The sequence below is a fragment of the Rattus rattus genome, chromosome 6 (genome assembly GCF_011064425.1).
Source record: "Rattus rattus isolate New Zealand chromosome 6, Rrattus_CSIRO_v1, whole genome shotgun sequence".
NCBI classification, from domain to species: domain Eukaryota; kingdom Metazoa; phylum Chordata; class Mammalia; order Rodentia; family Muridae; genus Rattus; species Rattus rattus.
The window spans coordinates 4,460,446-4,482,560 of record NC_046159.1 but is presented as its reverse complement, the minus strand read 5'-3'; the positions used below and the strand labels follow the sequence as shown (position 1 = coordinate 4,482,560).

General features: G+C 46.1%; 1 protein-coding gene across 1 annotated transcript in view; it reads right to left on the bottom strand.

Moving 5' to 3' along the window:
* Arntl2 (aryl hydrocarbon receptor nuclear translocator like 2) overlaps window positions 1–22,115 on the bottom strand; it is a 46,524-nt gene that overhangs the window by 17,491 nt on the left and 6,918 nt on the right. Inside the window, exons 2-7 of the mRNA XM_032905416.1 lie at window positions 21,502–21,649; window positions 19,411–19,512; window positions 16,172–16,329; window positions 7,278–7,357; window positions 4,627–4,719; window positions 1,177–1,291 (exon numbers count right to left, since the gene is read on the bottom strand). Coding sequence (XP_032761307.1) covers window positions 1,177–1,291; window positions 4,627–4,719; window positions 7,278–7,357; window positions 16,172–16,329; window positions 19,411–19,512; window positions 21,502–21,649 — 696 coding nt within the window. The remainder of the gene's footprint in view (window positions 1–1,176; window positions 1,292–4,626; window positions 4,720–7,277; window positions 7,358–16,171; window positions 16,330–19,410; window positions 19,513–21,501; window positions 21,650–22,115) is intronic.

The window sequence follows — 22,115 nt, the reverse complement described above, 5'->3', positions numbered from 1 at the left end:
AAAAACGAAGAGAAACTCAAGTACAACAATGATCTGTAGCTTGGCCCACTCCTGTTGTTTTGTGGGTAGGGGTTGTTTGTTTTGTCTTTGTTATTGAGAAAGGTTCTTACTTTTAGCCCAGGATGGCCTTGAATTCATCATTCTCCTGCCTCAGGCTCCCTGAACACTGGGATGGTAGAATGTATCAAAAACTATGCCTTCAATTCCAGTACCTGTGAGTTCAAGGCCAGCCTGGTCTACAAAGGGAGCTGCAGACCCGCAAAGACTACACACTAAACCCTGTCTCAAACAAAAATTAAAGACTGGCTAGATCATCCTTCCTTTAATTTTTAAAAACTATTTTTTTTTTAAATTTTATGTATGCTGTGTTCCTCCAAGAAACTGTCTGTGCACGAAGCGCATGCCTGTGCGTGCCCATGGAGGCCACTAGAGGGCATCAGATCATCCGGAGCTAGAGTTCCAGGCAGGTCTGAGGACACCGCGAGCGCTGGGTACAGAACCCGGCCCATCTGCAGGAGCTGCGACTGACCTTATCGCTGCTTCTATATCATAAGTAGTCACTCAGCACTAAACATTTTCCTGAGTCAAGTATCTTTGGATCATGAATACTTCCTAAGCCCAAGTATGTAAGATCTTTCATACCAGGGAAATCTAGGCCATATACAAAGAGAATACAATTCCAGCAACCTTTTAACATCAAGTAATACTGTCTTATGAAAGTTTTATTTGGATTGAAACTATAAGCAATCATATATTACCACACGGTTATCTTTATATGAATATATTTAGTGTATATGTCTATAAAATAAAGGAATTCTCCTCCCTCTCTCCCTCCCTCCCTCTCTCCTTCCCTCCCCCTCTCCTTCCCTCCCTCTCTCCCTCCCTCTGTCCCTCCCTCCTTCCCTCCCTCTCTCCCTCCCTCTGTTCCTCCCTCTCTCCTCCCTCCCTCCCTCCATCCCTCCTTCCCTCCCTCTACTTCCTATGTGGATAAACTTTTAATCAGCTAGTTCTCTCCGTCCCAGCCTCCATGCTATCTCTTCCCCACAGTGATCGTTTCTATTCTCTGGAAGAGTAGGCTTTAAAAACAGCCCTTCGTCCGTAGGTTGCTTTTGCCTTGGTAATTTGTCATAATAACAGAAAAGAAGCCGGTACCTAGGCTCTGAAGGAAGAACTCACTTTTGGTGTCTATGGGTTTCTCTCTCAGTGAAACATCACAAGAAAGTTGTTCCTTTACTTTGGCGACATCTTTTGGGTGTAAGAAGTCAAACAAGTTCTGTCCCATCAAACTAGCCTGTTGAGACAGACAGCAGACATACAATCAACATTGGTTACATCACTTTTGGGCATTCCTTCACACACACGTAAGATCAATACCCTTTCCCCCACCTCCCCACAACCCCCGCCAGTGCTGAGGATCAAACCCAGGGTCCTGTGCCTGCCAGGAAAACGCTCTGCCACTGAGCTACATTTCTAGCCCCAAAAGGTGGATTTTTCTTAACCTCGAATACATTGCACCACGTGACATTAACTCGGGATTCTGTTTGTAAGTGCAAACAAAAATGCATTCGGAGGGGCTGGAAAGGTGGCTCCGCACTCTGGTTGAGAAGCACTTGCTGCTCTTCCAGAGGACTCAGGCGTCAAGGGGTAGCTCACAGCTTTCGGTATTCTAGTCCCAGAAAGGCTCAGACACTCCTCTGGCCCCCGTGGTACGCAGACATACAAGCAGGCAAAGCACCCATACACATAAAATGAAATCAAAAGAATGCATTTGAAATCAAACCGGGATAGTTACATATAAACTGCACGCAAACGGCAATTTCTGATTTTCTTTTAAATCTTGCTACTGTGAGAGTTTCCTTGATATCTCTCCATTTATATGATTGCTTCTAAGGCATTAGGATTTAAATCTCATCATTTTCTGCATATGCGTGTGGGCATGCATATCCGTGTGTCTATCCATGTGTGTCCGCCCCCCCTTCCTGTGTATGTGTGTGTGTATCCGTGTGTCTGTGTGTGTGTCTGTGTGTCCGTGTGTGTGTATGTGTCTGTGTCCGTGTGTGTGTATGTGTCTGTGTCCGTGTGTGTGTATGTGTCTGTGTCCATGTGTTTGTGTGTGTATGTGTCTGTGTGTCCATGTGTGTGTCTGTGTGTCCATGCGTGTGTGTGTGTATGTGTGTCCGTGTGTGTATATGTATGCGTGTCCCTGTGTGTGTATGTGTGTGTATGTGTGTCTGTGTGTATGTGTGTCCGTGTGTTTGTGTGTGTATGTGTGTCTGTGTGTGTGTATGTGTGTCCGTGTGTTTGTGTGTGTATGTGTGTGTGTATGTGTGTGTGTATGTGTGTGTGTGTGTGTGTGTGTGTGTGTGTGTGTGTGTCTGTGTGTGCACCTGGACAGCCTAGGCATGCTTTCCAAGAACCCATTGGCTGTGGGTTCACGTTTAGCCTTGCTGCTGGGGTGTGTGAATTCCACTCAGGCTGACAAAATACAGGAGCACTAGGCTACATTCCAGCTTTGTCACCATTGGGGTCACATGGCTCAGGGGTGGCAGAATGCAGCCTAAGATGAGGACCCCAGCCCCTTTCTCTCCAGTGAGAAATGGCACAGGCTGAGGCTGAGGCTGTGGTTCTCAAATTCCCAGACACCCATATGTGAATGGGAGCTGAGAGGAATCAGGGCTGAGATGGGCCTGGGGCTGGGGGAGAGGGAATCAGGCTTGGCTCAGGGGGGAGTGTCAGGAGCTTGGAGGGGCCTTCTGCAGGAGACTTAGGTGGCATGGCTCTATGAGGAAGGCTTCTCACCACAGCTGTTCTTTACGAGAGACAGTCCTGGCTTATCCAAACTGTTTATCCAGGCGGACCGGAGATTAAATACCTTTTCCAGAAAGGAACGTCCGGGAAGGGAAGCTTACTGGCTAAACCCTCTGCATGGAGAGCTCTGGGCTCTACGCTATGTGACCAGTTGTCACCGTCCTCATGTAGGGTGTTGTGGTCATGTGCTCCAGGACAGGAACTGGGTCTGGGGCAAGTTCTCAATTATGAGAATTGCCAGGGTTCCTTAATCTGCTCAGTTGTCCCTGTTTTTTGTCTGGTGACACGTTTCTACTATTGGCTACTTTACTGAGTTCTTATATCCACCACCCTTCTCTACCTCAATTCCTTCCGACCCCCCCAACACTAGGTAGCAAGAAACAAAGGTTAGAGGGGAAGAGGGCATAGATCTCTTTCGTCCACTTCCTGCTGATAGGAGCATCGAGTTCCTTGGGGCAAATCCAGGCTTCATGGTCATGATTTCTCTAACCATCACTCCAATCAGCAAGCAGCAAAACCAGCAGCCACCAGAGCCACGGCCTCTCGGAGCTCTGGCCTTTCTATACCCTCTTAAGAGTCCCCAGAATTCCAAACATAAACTATCTTCAGCTGGCAGAATCGCACCCCTGCCAGAGCACAGGACAAATCACAGTCAGCTGCTGTGACTAATGGATTGCCTGTGTGGGACCAGAAGGGCAAACATGGAAGGTGAGACCATCCTCTCTCACCTTGGTCCCCAGTAGATGTTCTACAGAAGACAGAACAGGTGGAACACCCAGTTATACAGCTCATACTAAGAAGCCCAGCCATCCACCTTTTGTATCAGTCTACCATATGCTCTGTTCATATATGCTCATGCAGCAGTGTCGGGTTTCTGATCCTGGACAGCCAAGAACTGTATGGTTATAATGGTTTGTAACCACTGGACCCAACATGATCCAGAGCAGACAGGGAGTGTCATCAATGGTTGCAGATATGCGGCCAGTATCCAGTATCACTAATATGGAGTTTAAGGTTACCTTGGATTATTAGTTTCCCATGTGTGTGTGCACATGTGCATATGCATGTTTGTATAGCACGTGTGTGCGCATGTATATATAAGCAATTATGTATGCACAGTACATGCATATGCCCTCTGTCCCTTTACCTGATAACCCTAAAACCAAACACTGTAGAAGGCAGAAGGAGGTAGTCGCCATCAAAGCTGTGCTCCACCTGGGTTCTACAGCCACATGTGTGCTCTGTGGGACTGCTTGGGGACAAGCTTCCCAGTAGCTCCCTGAAGCAAGTGGAGTTTAGCATAAGGAGATGATTAGCAGGCTGGTTCCATGAACAGCATGGATTGAGTGTATCACCAGCAGTTGGATCAAAGCTATTATTCAATGCATATAACTCCCCACGCTTTTCAGAGACTCGAGTATGGCATCTTATTGGGTCATTACATCCTGACTGCAGGCACCGCTCATGACACTGTACAAAGCTAGGGTCCAGAAAATGATGTCATCCCTCAGTGTCTGATGGAGACACCAGTGATGGTCACATGACATCGTCCCTCAATGTCTGATGGAGATGCCAGTGATGGTCACATGACATCGTCCCTCAATGTCTGATAGAGATGCCAATGATGGTCACATGACATTGTCCCTCAATGTCTGATGGAGACACCAGTGATGGTCATAATAATTCAGTTTCCCCGCCGTCATCTACCTCTCTCCAAGCTCTAACATAGTAGCAAAGGAAAGGAGGGATCAGACCCAGCTTCAATGTAGAATTTGTTAAAAAGAAACTAGTACTGTGTGAAAAACAGCAGCTTGATACCTGATCATAATGTAGCGTTTTGGAGACGGACTTAGAAACAAAAAGAATTCTCCCTCCTTCACATCCAACCACAAGTAGGAAGCCTTCTGCTGCCTAGGATTAAAAAAAGAGCCAAGATTGAGTAGTTTCTCTCATATTCACTCAGCGTTCAAGGAAATTACTGTGGCACTGAAACTCACCGAGCCTTTAGAGAGCTGGCAGATTTCAGCCTAAAGTTTTCATACGATGTTTAAATAACCTCAAATTGAATTCTAGTCTAAAGGTTTTGACATGAAAATTTAGTTATAGATTATTAGTTGAGATATCTTTTATTACCAAACTACTTTACCAGGTGTGTAGGGGTCATGGAAGTAGAAAGAGACCAGGAGAGGAGAAGAGCAGGGTTGAGGGAAGGGTGAAGGGAGAAAAAGTCGTAGCTGGACATTGTGGCAAGAAAGCACCATTCGGGCGAGCAAGAGGGAACAGGACAGGGTAGGAGAAGCTAAATGGACAAAGTATAAACATGTGTATGTGACAATGTTTCGGTAAAGTCCGTTACTTTGTATGACAGTATCTTAAAATAAAACCACTCTTGCCAAATTCCACTTTGCTACACAGAGAAACCCTGTAAAGTTCTCAAAACATATCACTTGCGGCAGCTGCTATGGGCATGTTGAGCAAAGCAGGAGAGGAAAGACTAAAGACTTGTGCGTGCATGTATGTAAGTGTGTGTGCATGTGTACATGTGTGCTTATGCATGTGTGTGGGTGTGCATGTAAGTCTCCGTGCACCACATACATATTTAGTGACCATGGAAGCAGAAGAGGGCGTCAGACCCCATGGAACTTAAATTAAAGACAGTTGTAAGTTACATGTGGGGAACGGGAATTGAACCTGGATCCTCTGGAAGAAAAGCCAGTGCTCTTAACCTGTGAGCCATGTCTCCAGACTGGATACTCTTGATAGGAACCCCTTCTATGCTTTCTGAATTATGGTGTCACATATATTAATAATACATTTTAAATATTCTAATATATTTTCTATTTCTGTGTTGTTCAGCCAGCTAATCACCCTGGGTAAGCCACCTGCACAGAAAGGGGTAGAGCTGGACAGGGCTCAGGTATGCTATTACATAGGGTAGTGTTCCCTCTCTTTTGAAATAGTTCCTGTGGTTCAGGCTGGACTCAAAGTTGCCATGTCATTCCAGACAACTTTGAATTCCTGATGCCCCTGTCTGCACCCCCAAGTGCAAGGACTCCAAGCATACACCACACTTAAATGTCTGCAGAGCTGGGGCTCAAACCCAGGGCTGTGTATGTGGTAGGCAGGAATTCTACCAACGGAGTTATATGCCTTGTGCTCTGACTCATGCTCGCATGCAACAACCGGGAGAAGACTTAGGCAGACACATGCTGAGGGAGAGAAGGGTAACAGAAGTGGTGAGTGGAAAAAGCCTCCATGAGAGTGGCTGGGCTTCCTAAGCACTTTGTATGATTATCTAACCTAAAGATTGCTTTGTTTTTTGTTTTTTGTTTTTTTTCTTTTCTATTTTTCGGAGCTGGGGACCGAACCCAGGGCCTTGCGCTTGCTAGGCAAGCGCTCTACCACTGAGCTAAATCCCCAACCCCTAAAGATTGCTTTGTATCCGCAGATTTCACTGTCCAGGGCCAGCAAGATGGCTCAGTGGGTAAAGGCACTTGCTGCCAAGTCTGATGGCCTGAGTTTGAATCCTCGGACCTACATGATGGGGAGAACCCACTTCCACAGGTTGTTCTCTGATCTATACACACACACACACACACACACACACACACACACAGACAGAGAGAGAGAGAGAGAGAGAGAGAGAGAGAGAGAGAGAGAGAGATGCATTCCCCTCCCCTGACAAACCAATATAATAAATGTTTTAAACAAACCGTTCAGGAACTGGGAGACACAGTTCAGCTAAGGGCACTTGCTATTCCTTTAGAGGACCATAGTTTGGTTTCCAACACCCACATCAGGTGCTCTGAACTGCCTGTAACCCTGCTCCAAGAGAACCTCTGTCCTTTGAGTGCACCCTACCCCCATGTACACACAGAGAGACACAAACACATGCATGAGTAAAAAAATTAAATCTTCAAGGTCAAGTTAAAATAAGAGTAACTTTTTTAAAAAGTTAAAGAAAATGAAAAAAATATACATGCACATTCTAGTTAGCAAGATGTCATAGCACTTGGCAAGACTGTCAATCAAATTCTCTGCTGTGAAGTCTGCAAAGCCTGAAAGGGACTAGGCCAAGACAGCAGATCTGCAAATGATTCATCCCCAATCTTCAGACGACAGATGCCCAGGAACTGGGCTCCGGGTGGTGGCTCTGAGTAGGTGGCAGCCTTGGCTGATCCTTGGTGCAAGGAGAGTGTTTCCAGGTATAAGGGGTCTGCTGTGGGCAAGTCCAGGGGTCTGCTGTGGACAAGTCCAGGGGTCTGCTGTGGACAAGTCCAGAGGTCTGCTGTGGACAAGTCCGCTGCTCCTCCTTATAGGAAGTGTGCGTTCTCCCCAACGAATAAGGCATTAGCTCCTTGTCTTCCTGTGTAAGTTAAAGAGATGTGCGACACAGGCTCTCTGATGTCTACACCAGGGTGGACTCAAGAAAACCCAACCCCATCCAAATTCAGCTATTACCCACTTACCTTGAGGATTAAGTGGCTGAGTTCCTTATCCTGAATAAATGAAGGTTTAGCGTTTTCTCCTAAGTAAAACTCTGTCATGCCTAAAAAAACAAACAAGCCAGAGTTACTGAAAAAACAGAGGAAGAAATTTAGTAATTGCTTGGTGACTACTGGCTGTGCCCTGCTACTGTTGTTACAGTCTCCTAAGGTGGAATTTACAATGTCTTGGGACTTTAGTGGCCATTCACTCCCTCTCCCCTCCTTCCTTTCTTCCTCTTCTTTTTTGTGAAATAGGGCCTTGTGTATCCTGGGCTGGCCTTGAACTTACTCTGTAGCCCATGATGTCCACTTCCTAAGTACTTGGATTATAGGTAGGTGCCAGCACATCCAGTTTATGCTGTGCTAAGGATGCAACCTAGAGCTTCACGTATGCTCAACAAGAATCTCTCTCTACAGCCCAGGCTGTCCTTGAACTCATGACAATCCTCCTGTTTCAGACTACAGTTCTGGAGCATTTAACAAAAATTACAGAAAGAAAGAAAAAAAATCCTTCTAAAGATCATATAGAGACGTCTGATAATGACCGGCACTAAATAAAATGAACCTGACAATCATTTGAGATCTTATTTCAGAGCTTACTATATTAAAATGGAAGTCTCTGAACAACTAGACAGTCAGCAAAAAGCTAAGGAGTTTATCAAGGCAAAGCTTGGGTCATGGTTGGCTTGCGACAAGAAAAGGACAGAACCACATTCTCAAAACATCCAACTCCAACATGTGGTAGCTATGGTGGTTACAAGGGGACACAGTAGTCCGACCACAAAGTCAAGACGCCCCAGAACACAGGCCATTCTGAAGACAATGAACCAGCAGTCCTTTATAAACCAAGGTGCCCCAGCCCCAGCCCCAGCCCCAGCCCCAGCCCCTCCTGCTGGGGATGATAGGAGGGGCTACATCCAGAGACACTTGAACCACAAGTTGCCCTTGGCTAAGTTTGCAGGTCACATTTAGCTACAGACTAAATGCTGTACTGATGACCCAGAAGCCACTTCCATGATGACCCAGAAGCTCCATGATGATGTGGAAGCCCACTCCAGAAACAAGGAGGCCTCCTATGTTTGGTGAGATTCCTTGGAGCAGCAGCACCAGAAAACCCTGGCATAAGACAAACTCATGGGAATCTGCCTGTGCCCTGAATTTTCTATGATGTTTTCCCTGGTCACTGCCATATAGAAGCCCTGGGGCTGACACTAGGGATCTGGGGGTTGGGGGTGGGGTAAGGATATAGCTTCAGGGACAGGATAGGGCTTGGGCAGTGAAACGAGTTTGCAGAACACACTGCAGAAGTCAGCTAGGGAAACCAAAAATGGGACCCTCAACCAGGAGAGTGAGGGAGGGCATCCTTAAGAGACAGAACCAGGGCTGTGTAACTAGGCCTGAAGCCATGGGGAGCCTGGCCAAGCACATGCATACTGGTAACTTAAGAAAAAAAGCTATTAACTCCATGAAGAATTGAGTAGGAATTTTGATGGGGATTGCATTGAATCTGTAGACTGGTTTTGACAAAATGTCCATTTTTACTATATCAATCCTGCCAATCCATGAGTATGGGAGGTCTTTCCGTCTTCTGAGATCTTCTTCAATTTCTTTCTTCAGAGACTTGAAGTTCTTTTCATACAGATCTTTCACTTGCTTGGTTAGAATCACACAGAGGCATATTATACTATTTGTGACTATTGTGAAGGGTGTCATTTCCCTAATTTCTTTCTCAGCCTGTTTATCCTTTGAGTAGAGGAAGGCTACTGATTTGTTTGAGTTAATTTTATACCCAGCCACTTTGCTGAAGGTGTTTATCAGGTTTAATAGTTCTCTGGTGGAACTTTTGGGATCACTTCAGTATACTATCATATCATCTGCAAATAGTGATATTTTGACTTCTTCCTTTCCAATTTGTATCCCTTTGACCTCCTTTTGTTGTCTGATTGCTCTGGCTAGGACTTCAAGTACTATACTGAATAGATAGGGAGAGAGTGGGCAGCCTTGTCTAGTCCCTGATTTTAGTGGGATTGCTTCAAGTTTCTCTCATTTAGTTTGATGTTGGCTACTAGTTTGCCGTATGTTGCTTTTACTATGCTTAGGTATGGTCCTTGAATTCCTGATCTTTCCAGGACTTTTATCATGAAGGGGTGTTGAATTTTGTCAAATGTTTTCTCAGTATCCAATGAGATAATCCTGTGGGGTTTTTTTTTCCTTTGAGTTTGTTTATATAGTGGATTACATTGATGGATTTTCATAAATTGAACCATCCCTGCATCCCTAGGATGAAGCCTACTTGATCATGGTGGATGATCGTTTTGATGTGTTCTTGGATTCAGTTTTCGAGAATCTTATTGAGTATTTTGGCATCGATATTCATAAGGGAAATTGGTCTGAAGTTCTCTTCGTTGGTTCTTTGTGTGGTTTAGGTATAATCATAATTGTGGCTTCAAAGAAGGAATTGCGTAGTGCTCCTTCTGTTTCTATTTTGTGGAATAGTTTGGAGAGTATTGGTATTAGGTCTTCTAGGAATGTCTGATAGAATTCTGCACTAAACCCTCTGGTCCTGGCCTTTTATTGGTTGGGAGACTTTTAATGGCTGCTCCTATTTCTTTAGGGGTTATGGGACTGTTTGGATGGTTTATCTGATCCTGATTTAACTTTGGTACCTGGTATCTATCTAGAAAATTGTCCATTTCATCCAAATTTTCCAGTTTTGTTTAGTATAGGCTTTTGTAGTAGGATCTGATGATTTCTTAAAATTTCCTCAGTTTCTGTTATGTCTTCCTTTTCCTTTTTGATTTTGTTAATTTGGTTACTGTTTGTATCCTTTGGTTAGTCTGGCTAAGGATTTATCTATCTTGTTGATTTTCTCATAGAACCAGCTCCTGGTTTTGTTGATTCTTTGTATAATTCTTCTTGTTTTTACTTGGTTGATTTCAGCCCTGAGTTTGATTATTTCCTGCCATCTACTCCTCTTGGGTGTACTTGCTTCTTTTTGTTCTAGAGTTTTCAGGTGTGCTGTCAAACTGATGGTGTATGCTCTCTCCAGTTTCTTTTTGGAGGCACTCAGAGCTATAAATTTTCCTCTTAGCACTGCTTTCATTGTGTCCTATAAGTTTGAGTATGTTGTGCCTTCATTTTCATTAAATTCTAAAAATTCTTTCCTTTGTTTCTTTGTTTCTTTGTTTCTTTCTTTCTCTCTTTCTTTCTTTCTTTTTTTCTTTCTTTCTTTCTTTCTTGGCCAAGTTATCATTGAATAGAGCATTGTTCAGCTTCCATGTGTATGTGGGCTTTCTGTAGTTTTTGTTGTTAGTGAAGACCAAACTTAGTCCATGGTGATCTGATAGGATGCATGGGACCATTTCTATCGTTTTGTGTCTGTTGAGGCCTGTTTTGTGACTGATTATATGGTCTATTTTGGAACAGGTACCATGAGGTGCTGAGAAGAACGTATATCCTTTTGTTTTAGGATGAAATGTTCCACAGATATCTGTTAAGTCCATTTGGTTCATAACTTCTGTTAATTTCTCTGTGTCTCTGTTTAGTTTCTGTTTCCATGATCTGTCCATTGATGAGAGTGGGGTGTTGAAGTCTCCCACTATTATTGTGTGAGGTGCAATGTGTGCTTGGAGCTTTAGTAAAGTTTCTTTTATGAATGTGCCCTTGCATTTGGGACATAGATATTCAGAATTGAGACTTCATCTTGGTGGATTTTTCCTTTGACGCATATGAAGTGCCCTTCCTTCTTTTTTGATAACTTCTGGTTGAAAGTTTATTTTATTCTATATTAGAATGGTTACTCCAGCTTTTTCTGGGGGGAGGGGCATTTGCTTGGAAATTTTGTTCCCAGCCTTTTATTCTTAGGTAGTGTCTGTCTTTGTCACTGAGGTGTGTTTCCTGTATGCAGCAAAATGCTGGGTCCTGTTTACATATCCAGTTTGTTAGTCTATCTCTTTTTATTGGGGAATTGAGTCCATTTATATTGAGAGATATTAGGGACCAATGATTGTTGTTTCTTATTATTTTTGTTGTTAGAGGTGGAATTATGTTTGTGTGGCTCTCTTCTTTTGGGTTTGTTGTAAGAAGTTGGGTTTGTTCACAATAGTCACAAATTATATAAAGTACCTTCGTGTGATTCTAACCAAGCAAGTGAAAGATCCCTATGACAAGAACTTCCAGTCTCTGAAGAAAGAAATTGAAGAAGATCTCAGAAGATGGAAAAGACCTCCCATGCTCATGGATTGGCAGGATTAATATAGTAAAAATGGCCATCTTGCTGAAAGCAATCTACAGATTCAGTGTAATGCCCATCAAAATTCCAACTCAATTCTTCCTAGAGTTAGAAAGAGCAATTTGCAAGTTCATTTGGAATAGCAAAAAAAACCAGGATAGCGAAAACTATTCTCAACAATAAAAGAACTTCGAGCGGAATCACCATCCCTGACCTCCAACTGTATTACAGAGCAATAGTGATAAAAAAAAAACTGTATGATATTGGTACAGAGACAGGCAGCCAGATCAATGGAATAGAATTGAAGACCCAGAAATGAACCCACATACCTATGATCACTTGATCTTTGACAAAGGAGCTAAAACCATCCAGTGGATAAAAGACAGCATTTTCAACAAATGGTGCTGGTTGAACTGGAGGTCAGCATGTAGAAGAATGCAAATTGATCCATTCTTATCAAGTTCAAGTCCAAGTGGATCAAGGACCTCCACATCAAACCAGATACACTCAAACTAATAGAAGAAAAAGTGGGGAAGCATCTTGAACACATGGGCACTGGAGAAAATTTCCTGAACAAAACACCACAATGGCTTATGCTCTAAGATCAAGAATCAACAAATGGAACCTCATAAAATTGCAAAGCTTCTGTAAGGCAAAGGACACTGTCATTAGGACAAAACGGCAACCAACAGATTAGGGGAAAGATCTTTCCCAATCCTACATCTGATAGAGGATAATATCCAGTATATACAAAGAACTCAAGAAGTTAGACTCCAGAGAATAAAATAACTCTATTAAAAATGGGGTACAGAGCTAAACAAAAAATTCTCAACTGATCAATATCAAATAGCTGGGAAGTACCTAAAGAAATGTTCAGCATCCTTAGTCATCAGGGAATTGCAAATCAAAACAACCCTGAGATTCTACCTCACACCAGTCGAAATGGCTAAGATCAAAAAACTCAGGTGATAGCAGATGCTGGCAAGGATGTGGAGAAAGAGGAGCACTCCTCCATTGCTGGTGGGATTGCAGACTGGTACAACCATTCTGGAAATCAGTCTGGAGTTTCCTCAGAAAATTGGACATTGAACTACCTGAGGACCCAGCTATACCACTCCTGGGTGTATACTCAAAAGATGCTTCAACATATAACAAAGACACATGCTCCACTATGTTCATAGCAGCCTTATTTATAATAGCCAGAAGCTGGAAAGAACCCAGAAGAATGGATACAGAAAATGTGGTACACTTACACAATGGAGTACTACTCAGGTATTAAAAACAATGACTTCATGAAATTCTTAGGCAAATGGATGGAACTAGAAAATGTCATCTTGAGTGAGGTAACCCAGTCACAAAAGAACACACACGTTATGCACTCACTGAGAAGTGGATATTAGCCCAAAAGCTCAAAATACCGAAGCACAGAACATATGAAGCTCAAGAAGAAGGAAGACCAAAGTGTAGATGTTTAGTCCTTCTTAGAATGGGGAACAAAAATACTCACAGGAGGAAATATGGAGACAAAGTGTGGAGTAGATACTAAAGGAAAGGCCATCCAGAGACTGCCCCACCTGGGGATCCAGCCCATCTACAGACACCAAACCCAAACAATATTGCTGATGCCAAGAAGTGCATGCTGACAGGATCCTGATATAGCTGTCTCCTGAGAGGCTCTGCCAGAGCCTGACAAATACTGAGAATGGGGTTCCAATGGAGGAGTTGGAGAAAGAACTGAAGGAGCTGAAAGGGTTTGCAACCCCATAGGAAGAACAACAATATCAACCAACCAGATCCTCCAGAGCTTTCAGGGACTAAACCACCATCCCAAGAGTGCACAGGGATGAACCTATGTCTCCAGCCACACATGTAGCAGAACATGGCCTTGTTGGGCATCAGTGGGAAGAGAGGCCCTTGGTCCTGTGAAGGTTCAGTGCCCCAGTATAGGAAATGTCAGGGCGGGGAGGTAGGAGGGGGTGGGTGGGTGGGTGGGTAAGGGAGCACCCTCATAGAAGCAGGGGGGAAATAGTGGGGTTTTGGAGGAGAAACCAGGAAAGGGGATAACATTTGAACTGTAAATAAAAAATATCCAAGTGAAAAAAATTTCATGAATCAATAACCAACATATTAGAAAAGTAAAAAGTTAATAAGATGCTACATTTCCAAATTTATGCATTATATTGCATTTAGTATGTGTTATGACACGAAGAAAGCCCTAAGAACTGCCGCCAAGTCACCACTCAGAGCTGGAGGAGACTGGGCAGAGATGTAAATGAGGAGACTGATAACTTACAGGTGCCATGACAGAGAACCAAAAACAAACAAACGAACAAAAGAATAAGCTATTAGAGGCTGGAGAGATGGCTCAGTGGCCAAGAGTATGGGCTACTTTTGCAAAGGACCCAAGTTCCATCCCCAGCAAGTACATTAGGTGGCTCGGAACTGCCTGTAACTTTAGCTCCAGGGGATCCAACCATTTCTTCTGGACTTTGCTAACACTTGAGCACTTGTACACACACACACACACACACACACACACACACACACACACACACACACAGACAAAGGCAGGTACTTGGGAGGCAGAGACACACGGATCTCTGAGTTTGAGGCCAGCCTGGTCTACAGAGAGCGTTCTGGAACAGCCAGGGCCACACAGAGAAATCCTGTATTGAAGAGCCAAAGAATATCAGGAGTTCAAAGAGTATCGGGAGTTCAAAGAGTATCAGGAGTTGTCTGTTGGAGCTGGGTACAAGGAAGGAAACATACTTGCATATACTCTTAGCACTCTCCATAACAAACCAAAAACAGTTTTTCAAATGTTTGTGGGAGTGAAAAAACCAAGCCTTTGACTAATTTTCCAGTGGCTGGTGTATTTTACGCGGCATTGAGCTGGGGTGGGGACGGGCGGGCATTGGTTCTTGGCTCACTTAGTTTGGAAGCAACCCCTGGAACAGAAGGGGCAAAACCATCTCACCTTCCCTTGCAGTGATTCTTCTGTGGACCCAAATAGCACCGTCCTCTGAGGGGTGCTGTCTAAACTTTTGCAGAATGATCTGGCTATGCCGGGCCAAGCCCACTGGAGCACAGAACCAAATGTCTTAACCAATCTCATGTGAGTGCTGTGCTGACTCAGGCTTGCTCCGGCTGTGTGGACCAGCAGCTGATCACATGTCAGCTGAGAAGGACCAGGGCGTCTGCTCCAGGAGGCTGCTATGGGCTTAGAGTGTCACCCCGATGAGCCCCTCCCTGCACACACCTCTGCTGGGACACAGACCCCTCCCCCTCCCTCCTTCCCTTTGTGTGTGTGTGTGTGTGTGTGTGTGTGTGTGTCTCTGTGTGTGTGTGTGTGTCTCTGTGTGTGTCTGTGTGTGTGTGTGTGTGTGTGTCTGCGTGTCTGTGTGTGTGTGTCTGTGTGTGTGTCTGTGCATCTGTGTGTGTCTGTGTGTCTGTGTCTGTGTGGTGTGTGTGTGTGTGTGTCTGTGTGTGTGTCTGTGTGTGTCTGTGCGTGTGTGTGTGTGTGTTCGTGTGTGTGTCTGTGTGTGTGTGTGTGTGTGTGTGTGTGTGTGTGTGTGTCTTGTGTGTCCATGTGTCTGTGTGTGTCTGTATGTGTGTATGTGTGTGTGTGTGTGTCTGTGTGTGTGTCTGTGTGTCTGTGTCTGTGTGAGTGTGTGTGTGTGTCTGTGTGTGTGTGTCTGTGTGTGTCTGTGTGTGTGTGTGTGTGTGTGTCTGTGTGTGTGTGTGTGTGTGTCTGTGTGTGTGTATAGGGATGGTCAGTTCCTTCTACCACGTGGTCCTAGGGATCAAATTCAGGTTGTCTGGCTGGTTGACAAGATCCTTTACCTGCTGAGCTATCTCACCATCCCTGCACTGGGTGACAATGACCTGGCTATGAGTCTGCCCCCTTGTCAACATAACAGAGACTTTGCCTCATACGCCCCACCCCCACCCCTCTCTCTCTTCAACCCCAGGACAGAATAGGTTTGCAGCTGGTGCTAGACTCATGAGTGCTGAATCACCAGTGCCTACCAACTCATGGCTTTGCTTCTCCTCACACTGGGACAAGGCTAATGGGAAGGTACTTGGGTAATCTCTGGGATGGTATCAAATGACCTCCAAAGAGCCTGAGAGTTTCATTGCTAAAGACTCAAGGGAAACACAAGTGACTTGCCCAACCCTCAGGAGTGGATAAAGACAGGTATTTCTCAACAGACTGGTGAAAACCAGATCTCCAAGCACTCTGAAAGGAGGGCCAGAGAGCTGTGCAGCGGCAGCCCCAGCCCAGCCAGGTGGCCGCAGGTGTTCGTTCACACAACAACCTCATCTCTGAGATCCTTGCTCTGTGTTTGGCTTCACAGGCAGAGATCTCTAAATAGGACACAAGGCTGCCAGTGCGTTTATACTTTCGTTTGCTTGCTTTGAGACAACGTCTCATGTAGCCCAGGTTGGCCCTGAGCTCCTAATCTGCCTACCCCCACCTCCTGGTGCTGGGATTTTTGGTGTCTGACACCCTACCTTCTCACATAAAGACAAGGTCACCACTCAGTGTGTGTGTGGGTGAGGTGGACAGACATGTTTGGACCAGCCAGTGAGTGTTCTGGTGGAGAGTCAATGCCTGGTCCGGAGCAGTGTCGGTCTGGCTTACCTCTCTGAGACCTCAAGTACTGCACTGCCCTCCTCAGGACGCTGAGTTTGTCCAGTTTGTGGGTTGTGGGGATGTGTGGAGGGATCATAGATGACAGTTTCCAAATCAGATGGTTCATCTTGTCTCTCCGACGCTTTTCTGTCTGACTGTGAGCTTCCCTGGAAAGAAAGAAGGAAGGAGGGAGGGAGGGAGGGAAGGAGGGAGGAATGAGGGAAGGAGGGAGGGAGGGAGGAGGGAGAGAAGGAAGGACGGAAGGACGGAAGGATGGAAGGATGGAAGGAAGGACCTCCTTGGCTAATGTTTATCACCCAGAGGTTGCATCCGGTCAACCACACTCAGAATGCTCTTCCTCCCTGCTGCATTTACGTGTGTGAGAAGCCAGAGCTTCTGGGAAAAGTGCTCATAAAACCATCTGACCTCCACCATATGCAATGCCTTTGACCATGACCTTCCTAAGCGGAGACACCTGTTCTGCGGCCCTGGCTTCCTCCCTCCCTCCTGAGGAAGAGCAGGCGGCCTCTTCTGCTTGAAGCTGACTTGGTATGTGCACAGCTGTCACCCACGCCCACTCCATTCTCGTCTGGTTCCTGACTTTATCTAGAAAGTGCTTGAGCCCCTACTCCAAACAGCGCCTGCACTAACTCTAGCGTTATCGGTGTCGTGACATTTGACCTCAAGTCTTCGGCTTCCAGCTAGATCCCGGAAAGCACAGTCTCCACTGGAGCCGTCACTCCCTGGCCCTTCTCCATGTTTAAGATCACGGCAGCTCAAGCCCACAGCCTCTGCCTTTGGAGACCGATGCAGGAAAACCACCACGAGTTCGAGGCCAGCCTGGTCTATGCAACTAAGCCCTGTCTCAAGAGTAGCAACCCAATGATAAGTCCACACCCTGCCCACCATCCTAGAAAGTATTTTACAACTTGTATTTCATTTACTACTGCTATCTATCATAATGATCATCACCACCACCACCACCATCATCATTGTGGGTTGATGTCTGTATGCAGGTGAGGGCAGACACAGGATAAGGCAAGGCCTGTGATTGGGCAGTGAAAAAGCAAGGCAGGCACAGAATTTTGGAGACAGGAGAGAAAGAGAAAGGAGAAGAAAATATGGGGGAGAAGAAGGATGACCCGCCCACGTGTGGCTTTAAATAGCCACAGGTAGCTATGAGTATCTTATAAGGGATGGATTACTATAGGACAATTTGTCTTATCTAGGTGGGCAGTTTATATCGATATCAATTGGCTTTGAGTTTATTGTGTGGATGCTTTGCCGACTGAGAATTTACTGATATAAATCTGATTGATAAATCACAAGCTTCTAGGGTTTTGATTTTTACCAGGATACTAGGAATTGTGACAATAACCACTGGGGTGGCGGCGGGGGATGGGGGGGTCGGGAATGTGAGCAGAGTTCACAGCAGAGTTGCAAGAGGGTGGCTGCTGCTAGGGCCAGAGAGTAGCCAGCGCCAATGTAGGGCTAGCCAGGGAAGCAGAGACGGCCGGAGACAGACAGAGAGTGCCCGGTGCCCTGTATATTATTATTATTACTATTATTATTATTAACCGCCACAGTCACCATCAGGGAGTATACATTACAGCACGTAGACGGAGTTCGGGCAACAGCCTGTGGAGTTGGGCATCTTCGCACTTCTCATGTGTTCTAAGACTTGAACTCGGGTTATGAAGCTGAGGGGACCTTTGCCCTCTGAGCCCTTGGCTTCCATGACTCCTCCTCCTCCTCCTCAGCCTCCTTGGTTCTCCTTGCTCAACTCAGCACCTTCGACAGTTTACACAGCTTCCCTTCGCCTTGAATACCGATGTCCCCCACGATCCCCTGCTTGGCGCCTATCTCTCTACTCTGCAGAGCACGGAAGAGAATGCACCCTTCCTATGGCTCGCCACGGCTCCCTGGCTACGGACTAGGAGTCTGTCATAATTCCTTCTCCAGCCTTTGGAAGCAGTTCTGCCCCCAGATGCCTCCTGAGAAATCTGCAACTAAAAATATCCCAAACTAAATGCGTTCCCTGCATCTCCCCTCCGCCTTTCGATCTCCTCTCTCCCTCCCCTCATTCCCCTTCCTCGATATGGTGTACTTTGAATGGCGGGCCGCAGATATCCATTCTCAACCCTCCCTCTTCTTTCCCTCAAAGGGTCTAACTGTCACGAAGCTCAGTAGAGTCTGGTTTTTACAATATTCCACAATTAGGTCTCCGAGTCTCCAGCCACCATCAGCCTCACCCTGGAGCCGCACATTTAAATCAAGCTTTCTTCTGTTCTGCGCGACCCGACCCACGCTTCCAGAACTACCGCTCGACAATCCTCACGCAATGGATTCAGCTCTCCATTTGAAACGCAGTGTGCCTTACTCTACCAGACGCCACACAGTAGGTTCTTTTTTATTTTTTAATTGAGGGGTAAAGAAATGACTCATTGCTTAAGAGCATGGCCGTTCTTGTAGAAGACCTGGGTTCTGTCTCTACAGCCACAGGTGACTCACAACTGCCTGTAAGTTCAGTTCCGGGGATCTAACGCCCTCTTCTAGCCGCTGTGGGCACTGCACACACACGTGGTGCACAGACATGCAGGCCAGCACTCAGATACATAAATCTTTTTTTAAAAAGATTGATTTTATTATTTTTCTCCGTGTGTGTGTGTGTGTGTGTGCACATGCATGTGTGCATGCCTGTGCCTGTGCCTGTGCCTGTGCCTGTGCATGTTTGAGGGGGTGTTCATGGACGCCAGAAGAGGGTAGCAGGTTCCTTGGAGCTGGAGTTGCAGACATTTGTAAGTTTGTGGGTGCTGGAATCCAGACTCGGGTCCTCTGCAAGAGCAAGCGCTCTTAACTGCCGAGACATCGCTTTTGCCCTACATAGTAGACTCTTGATAAATGTCGAATGACTACATGCCCCAGAATCTGATCAATCTCTCTGAGAGGATCAGCTATCTACCCAGAGCCAATAGGACCCCAAGAAAGTGGCCATTCTCACAGGATCTTCTTTGCAAGCATTAAAAACTCTGGGGCTACGGGCACAAAAACGTGTGTATGTCCATGACTGCCTTTCTCACCCCGAGTGCGATATCACAGACACCCAGCATCCGGCAAGGACCACATTTTGAAAAATCACAGAAAATGGTGGGAGCAGAGGAGGACCAGGCCAAGGTGAACCTCTGAGGAGCACGGAGCGTTTCCACACACATATTTTCCATGGCAGGGAGAGCAGCAGGGGAACTTACCTGATGCCGCTGGGCACTGCTACTCCTGTTCTTATTGAAAGAACAGAGGTAAAGGGACTCCGGGGAAGGTTTTCCACCATTGCGTCTGTCCTGAATTCTGACCTGGAAGGAAGGAGGTCTGGGGTCACCCCTGGGATGGTGAGTCTCCATCTTCACCTTGATGAGATCTGCAGTCTTCTAGGACACACACCTCTGGGCATTTCTAAGAGGGTATTCCTAGAGAGGTTTAACCAGGAAGGAAGGCCTGCCCTGAATGTATGGAGTTCTAGGCCAGCCCAAGCTACATAGTGCTACGAAGTGAGTTCCAGCATAGGTATGCTGACATACTGAAGTTGTGTCTCAAAACAACAACAACAACAAAAATGACAAAACCAAAAATCCATAAAATAATAAAAAATAAAAACAACCAAAAAACCAAAATCCTGGTGGGAAGGGACTATCATTTGTTATCAACTGATAGCTCAGGATGAAGGGATGTGCTCTTAGGCCTGTGGCCGTCCACCTGACCGTGTTAACAGGAGAAAGGCGGAGTGCAGGCCGGAAGAACAGGGAGAGATCTCCCAGTCACGTGCAACTGGCCTGGGAAGTGTTTGGGGCTGACGGTTGTCTTGGGGATCAGAGCTAAGAGATGAAGGATCCTGGTAGGAACTGAGTTAAAAAGACCTAGGATGTCCACCTGCATTCTCCTCTCCGACTCAGAGCCTCGGCCTTCCCGTAAGGCGGGAAACTCCCTGGCTCTCCCACTCACGTGCAGTGCCAGCCTAAGATTTGTCCCTAATGCTTTTACTATATAATCCTCCATTTGAGAGAGTAATTAAAGACTATCTCGGGCTACAAGCTGCATGAGAGAGGGGGAGAGACAGAGGGGAACAGACAGACAGACAGACAGAAAGAGAAACAGCGAGAGACTGAGAAAGAGTAACAGAGAGCGATGGAGAAAGAGAGAGTGGGGGGTGTGTAGTGGGTTTGGGCCAATGCTGCTTGTAGTATAATGTCAATTTTTGTCCCCAAACTACAAGCAGTGTCTGCAGGTAGGACAGTGAGGGACCCTGACCCCAGTTGGTTCTGATTGGTAAATAAAGATTCTGGCAGCTCATGGTTGGGCAGGACAGACAGAGGCGGGACTTTTAGGATTCCCAGGCTTGGAGCAGGGAGAAGGAGAGTAGGAGATCCACCATGCCACCATGCCAGAAGAAGGAGAGGAGAGCCACCATGCTTGAGGAGAGTGGGGGACAGGAAGGTGAAGCCCGAATGTGAAAAGCCAGGAGAGTGTGGCCCAGTTGGGCAGCCCTCTGGGTCCAGGGCAGCCAGGGTAGAATAGAGAGTTTAGTAAGTCATAACTCGAGATTATCAGCCGGAGGTAAATTAACCATGTGGAGGTTAGGAAGTGGCCCAGCTGTTGCACTGCTTAAGGCGTATCAAAATATAAAGGCTGTGTGAGGAACATTCAGGAACACAAGCCGTTGGGGAGCTTAGCAGGAACCCCTACCGGAATTTATATATATAAAAAATCACTACAGGGGCAGGCTGAAGCGTGGCTCAGTGGTGGAGCTCCTGCCTAGAGTCCTCCAGTGAGGAGCTGGGGTGCGGCTCAGAAATACAAACCTTGCCTAGCACCCATGAGATCCTGGGTTTATCTCCAGCAACACAAATGCAAACAAACAAGGAACCACAGACTGGCCATTCTTTATATTGTCCATCGGCCTGACTTAGTAAATATAGAAACAAGAATTTTATATGATCAAACTGATCACAGATCATCAGGGCCAGGTTAGTGGGTGGCCAGGGAAGTGAGAATTACATCTTTAAGCCAAACATGCAAGGATATTTTCCTCCTGGTGGAGTATTCTGCTGAGGAAGGAGGGGAGTTAGCCGTGACCGTGAGCACTATGCATTGATTATGCTCCAACATCTCCTTCAGATTCTAGCTGACCCTCCCGGCTGTCACATTGTCACCAGCACTAGGAGGAAAGGCCAGCGGTAGGTGGTGACCCGCTGCCATGCTGCCGCAGACTCAGAAATAATGAAACCAAGCACAGTTCCCTTTCTCTGATTGAAAAATCTCATGAAGCTAAGACAGCATACACTTACTGGAGCAGCTCTGAATCACTTCTTCTACGTTTCCTTGGAAACTCCATTGCAAGAGAGCTGACAGGTCCAGGAGCTGTGAGCTTTGTCCCCGGGCTCGTGTGACTAGACACCATGAGAGCGAGGCTCTGGCTTTCTAGCAGCCCTTTCCCTGTAAGTGAGGAAGCACAGGAAGACATGCTTTAGACACTGACTTTCGTGGTCCGTATTGTCATGTTCCGCGACGTAAGCAGCAATTCCGACTTGATATCTAGAAACTCGGCCAAGAAAAAACGTGATATGACAGGATGAGAAGTTATCCAGAGAATTCAAGTATTAGTTTGAAATATGCGTTCATCCATCCTTGAGAGTTTCTTGTCCTCACCTGACTGCAAAAGACAGTCAGACAGGCAGGCGTAGGGAGGGCACGCAGCACATGGGCAGCTGGATGGAAGGCCGTTAGGTGACAGCAACACAGTCATATAAATGGCGGCCTCACTTCCTGGCTCTGAAACACATGAATGTAACCAGCACATCTGTGGTCACCTAAGGGCTGACTATTACGAGAACAAGACCTAACACTGGGGTATAGCTCAGTGTAGAACACTTACGTAGCACACACAGGCCATGGACCCCCC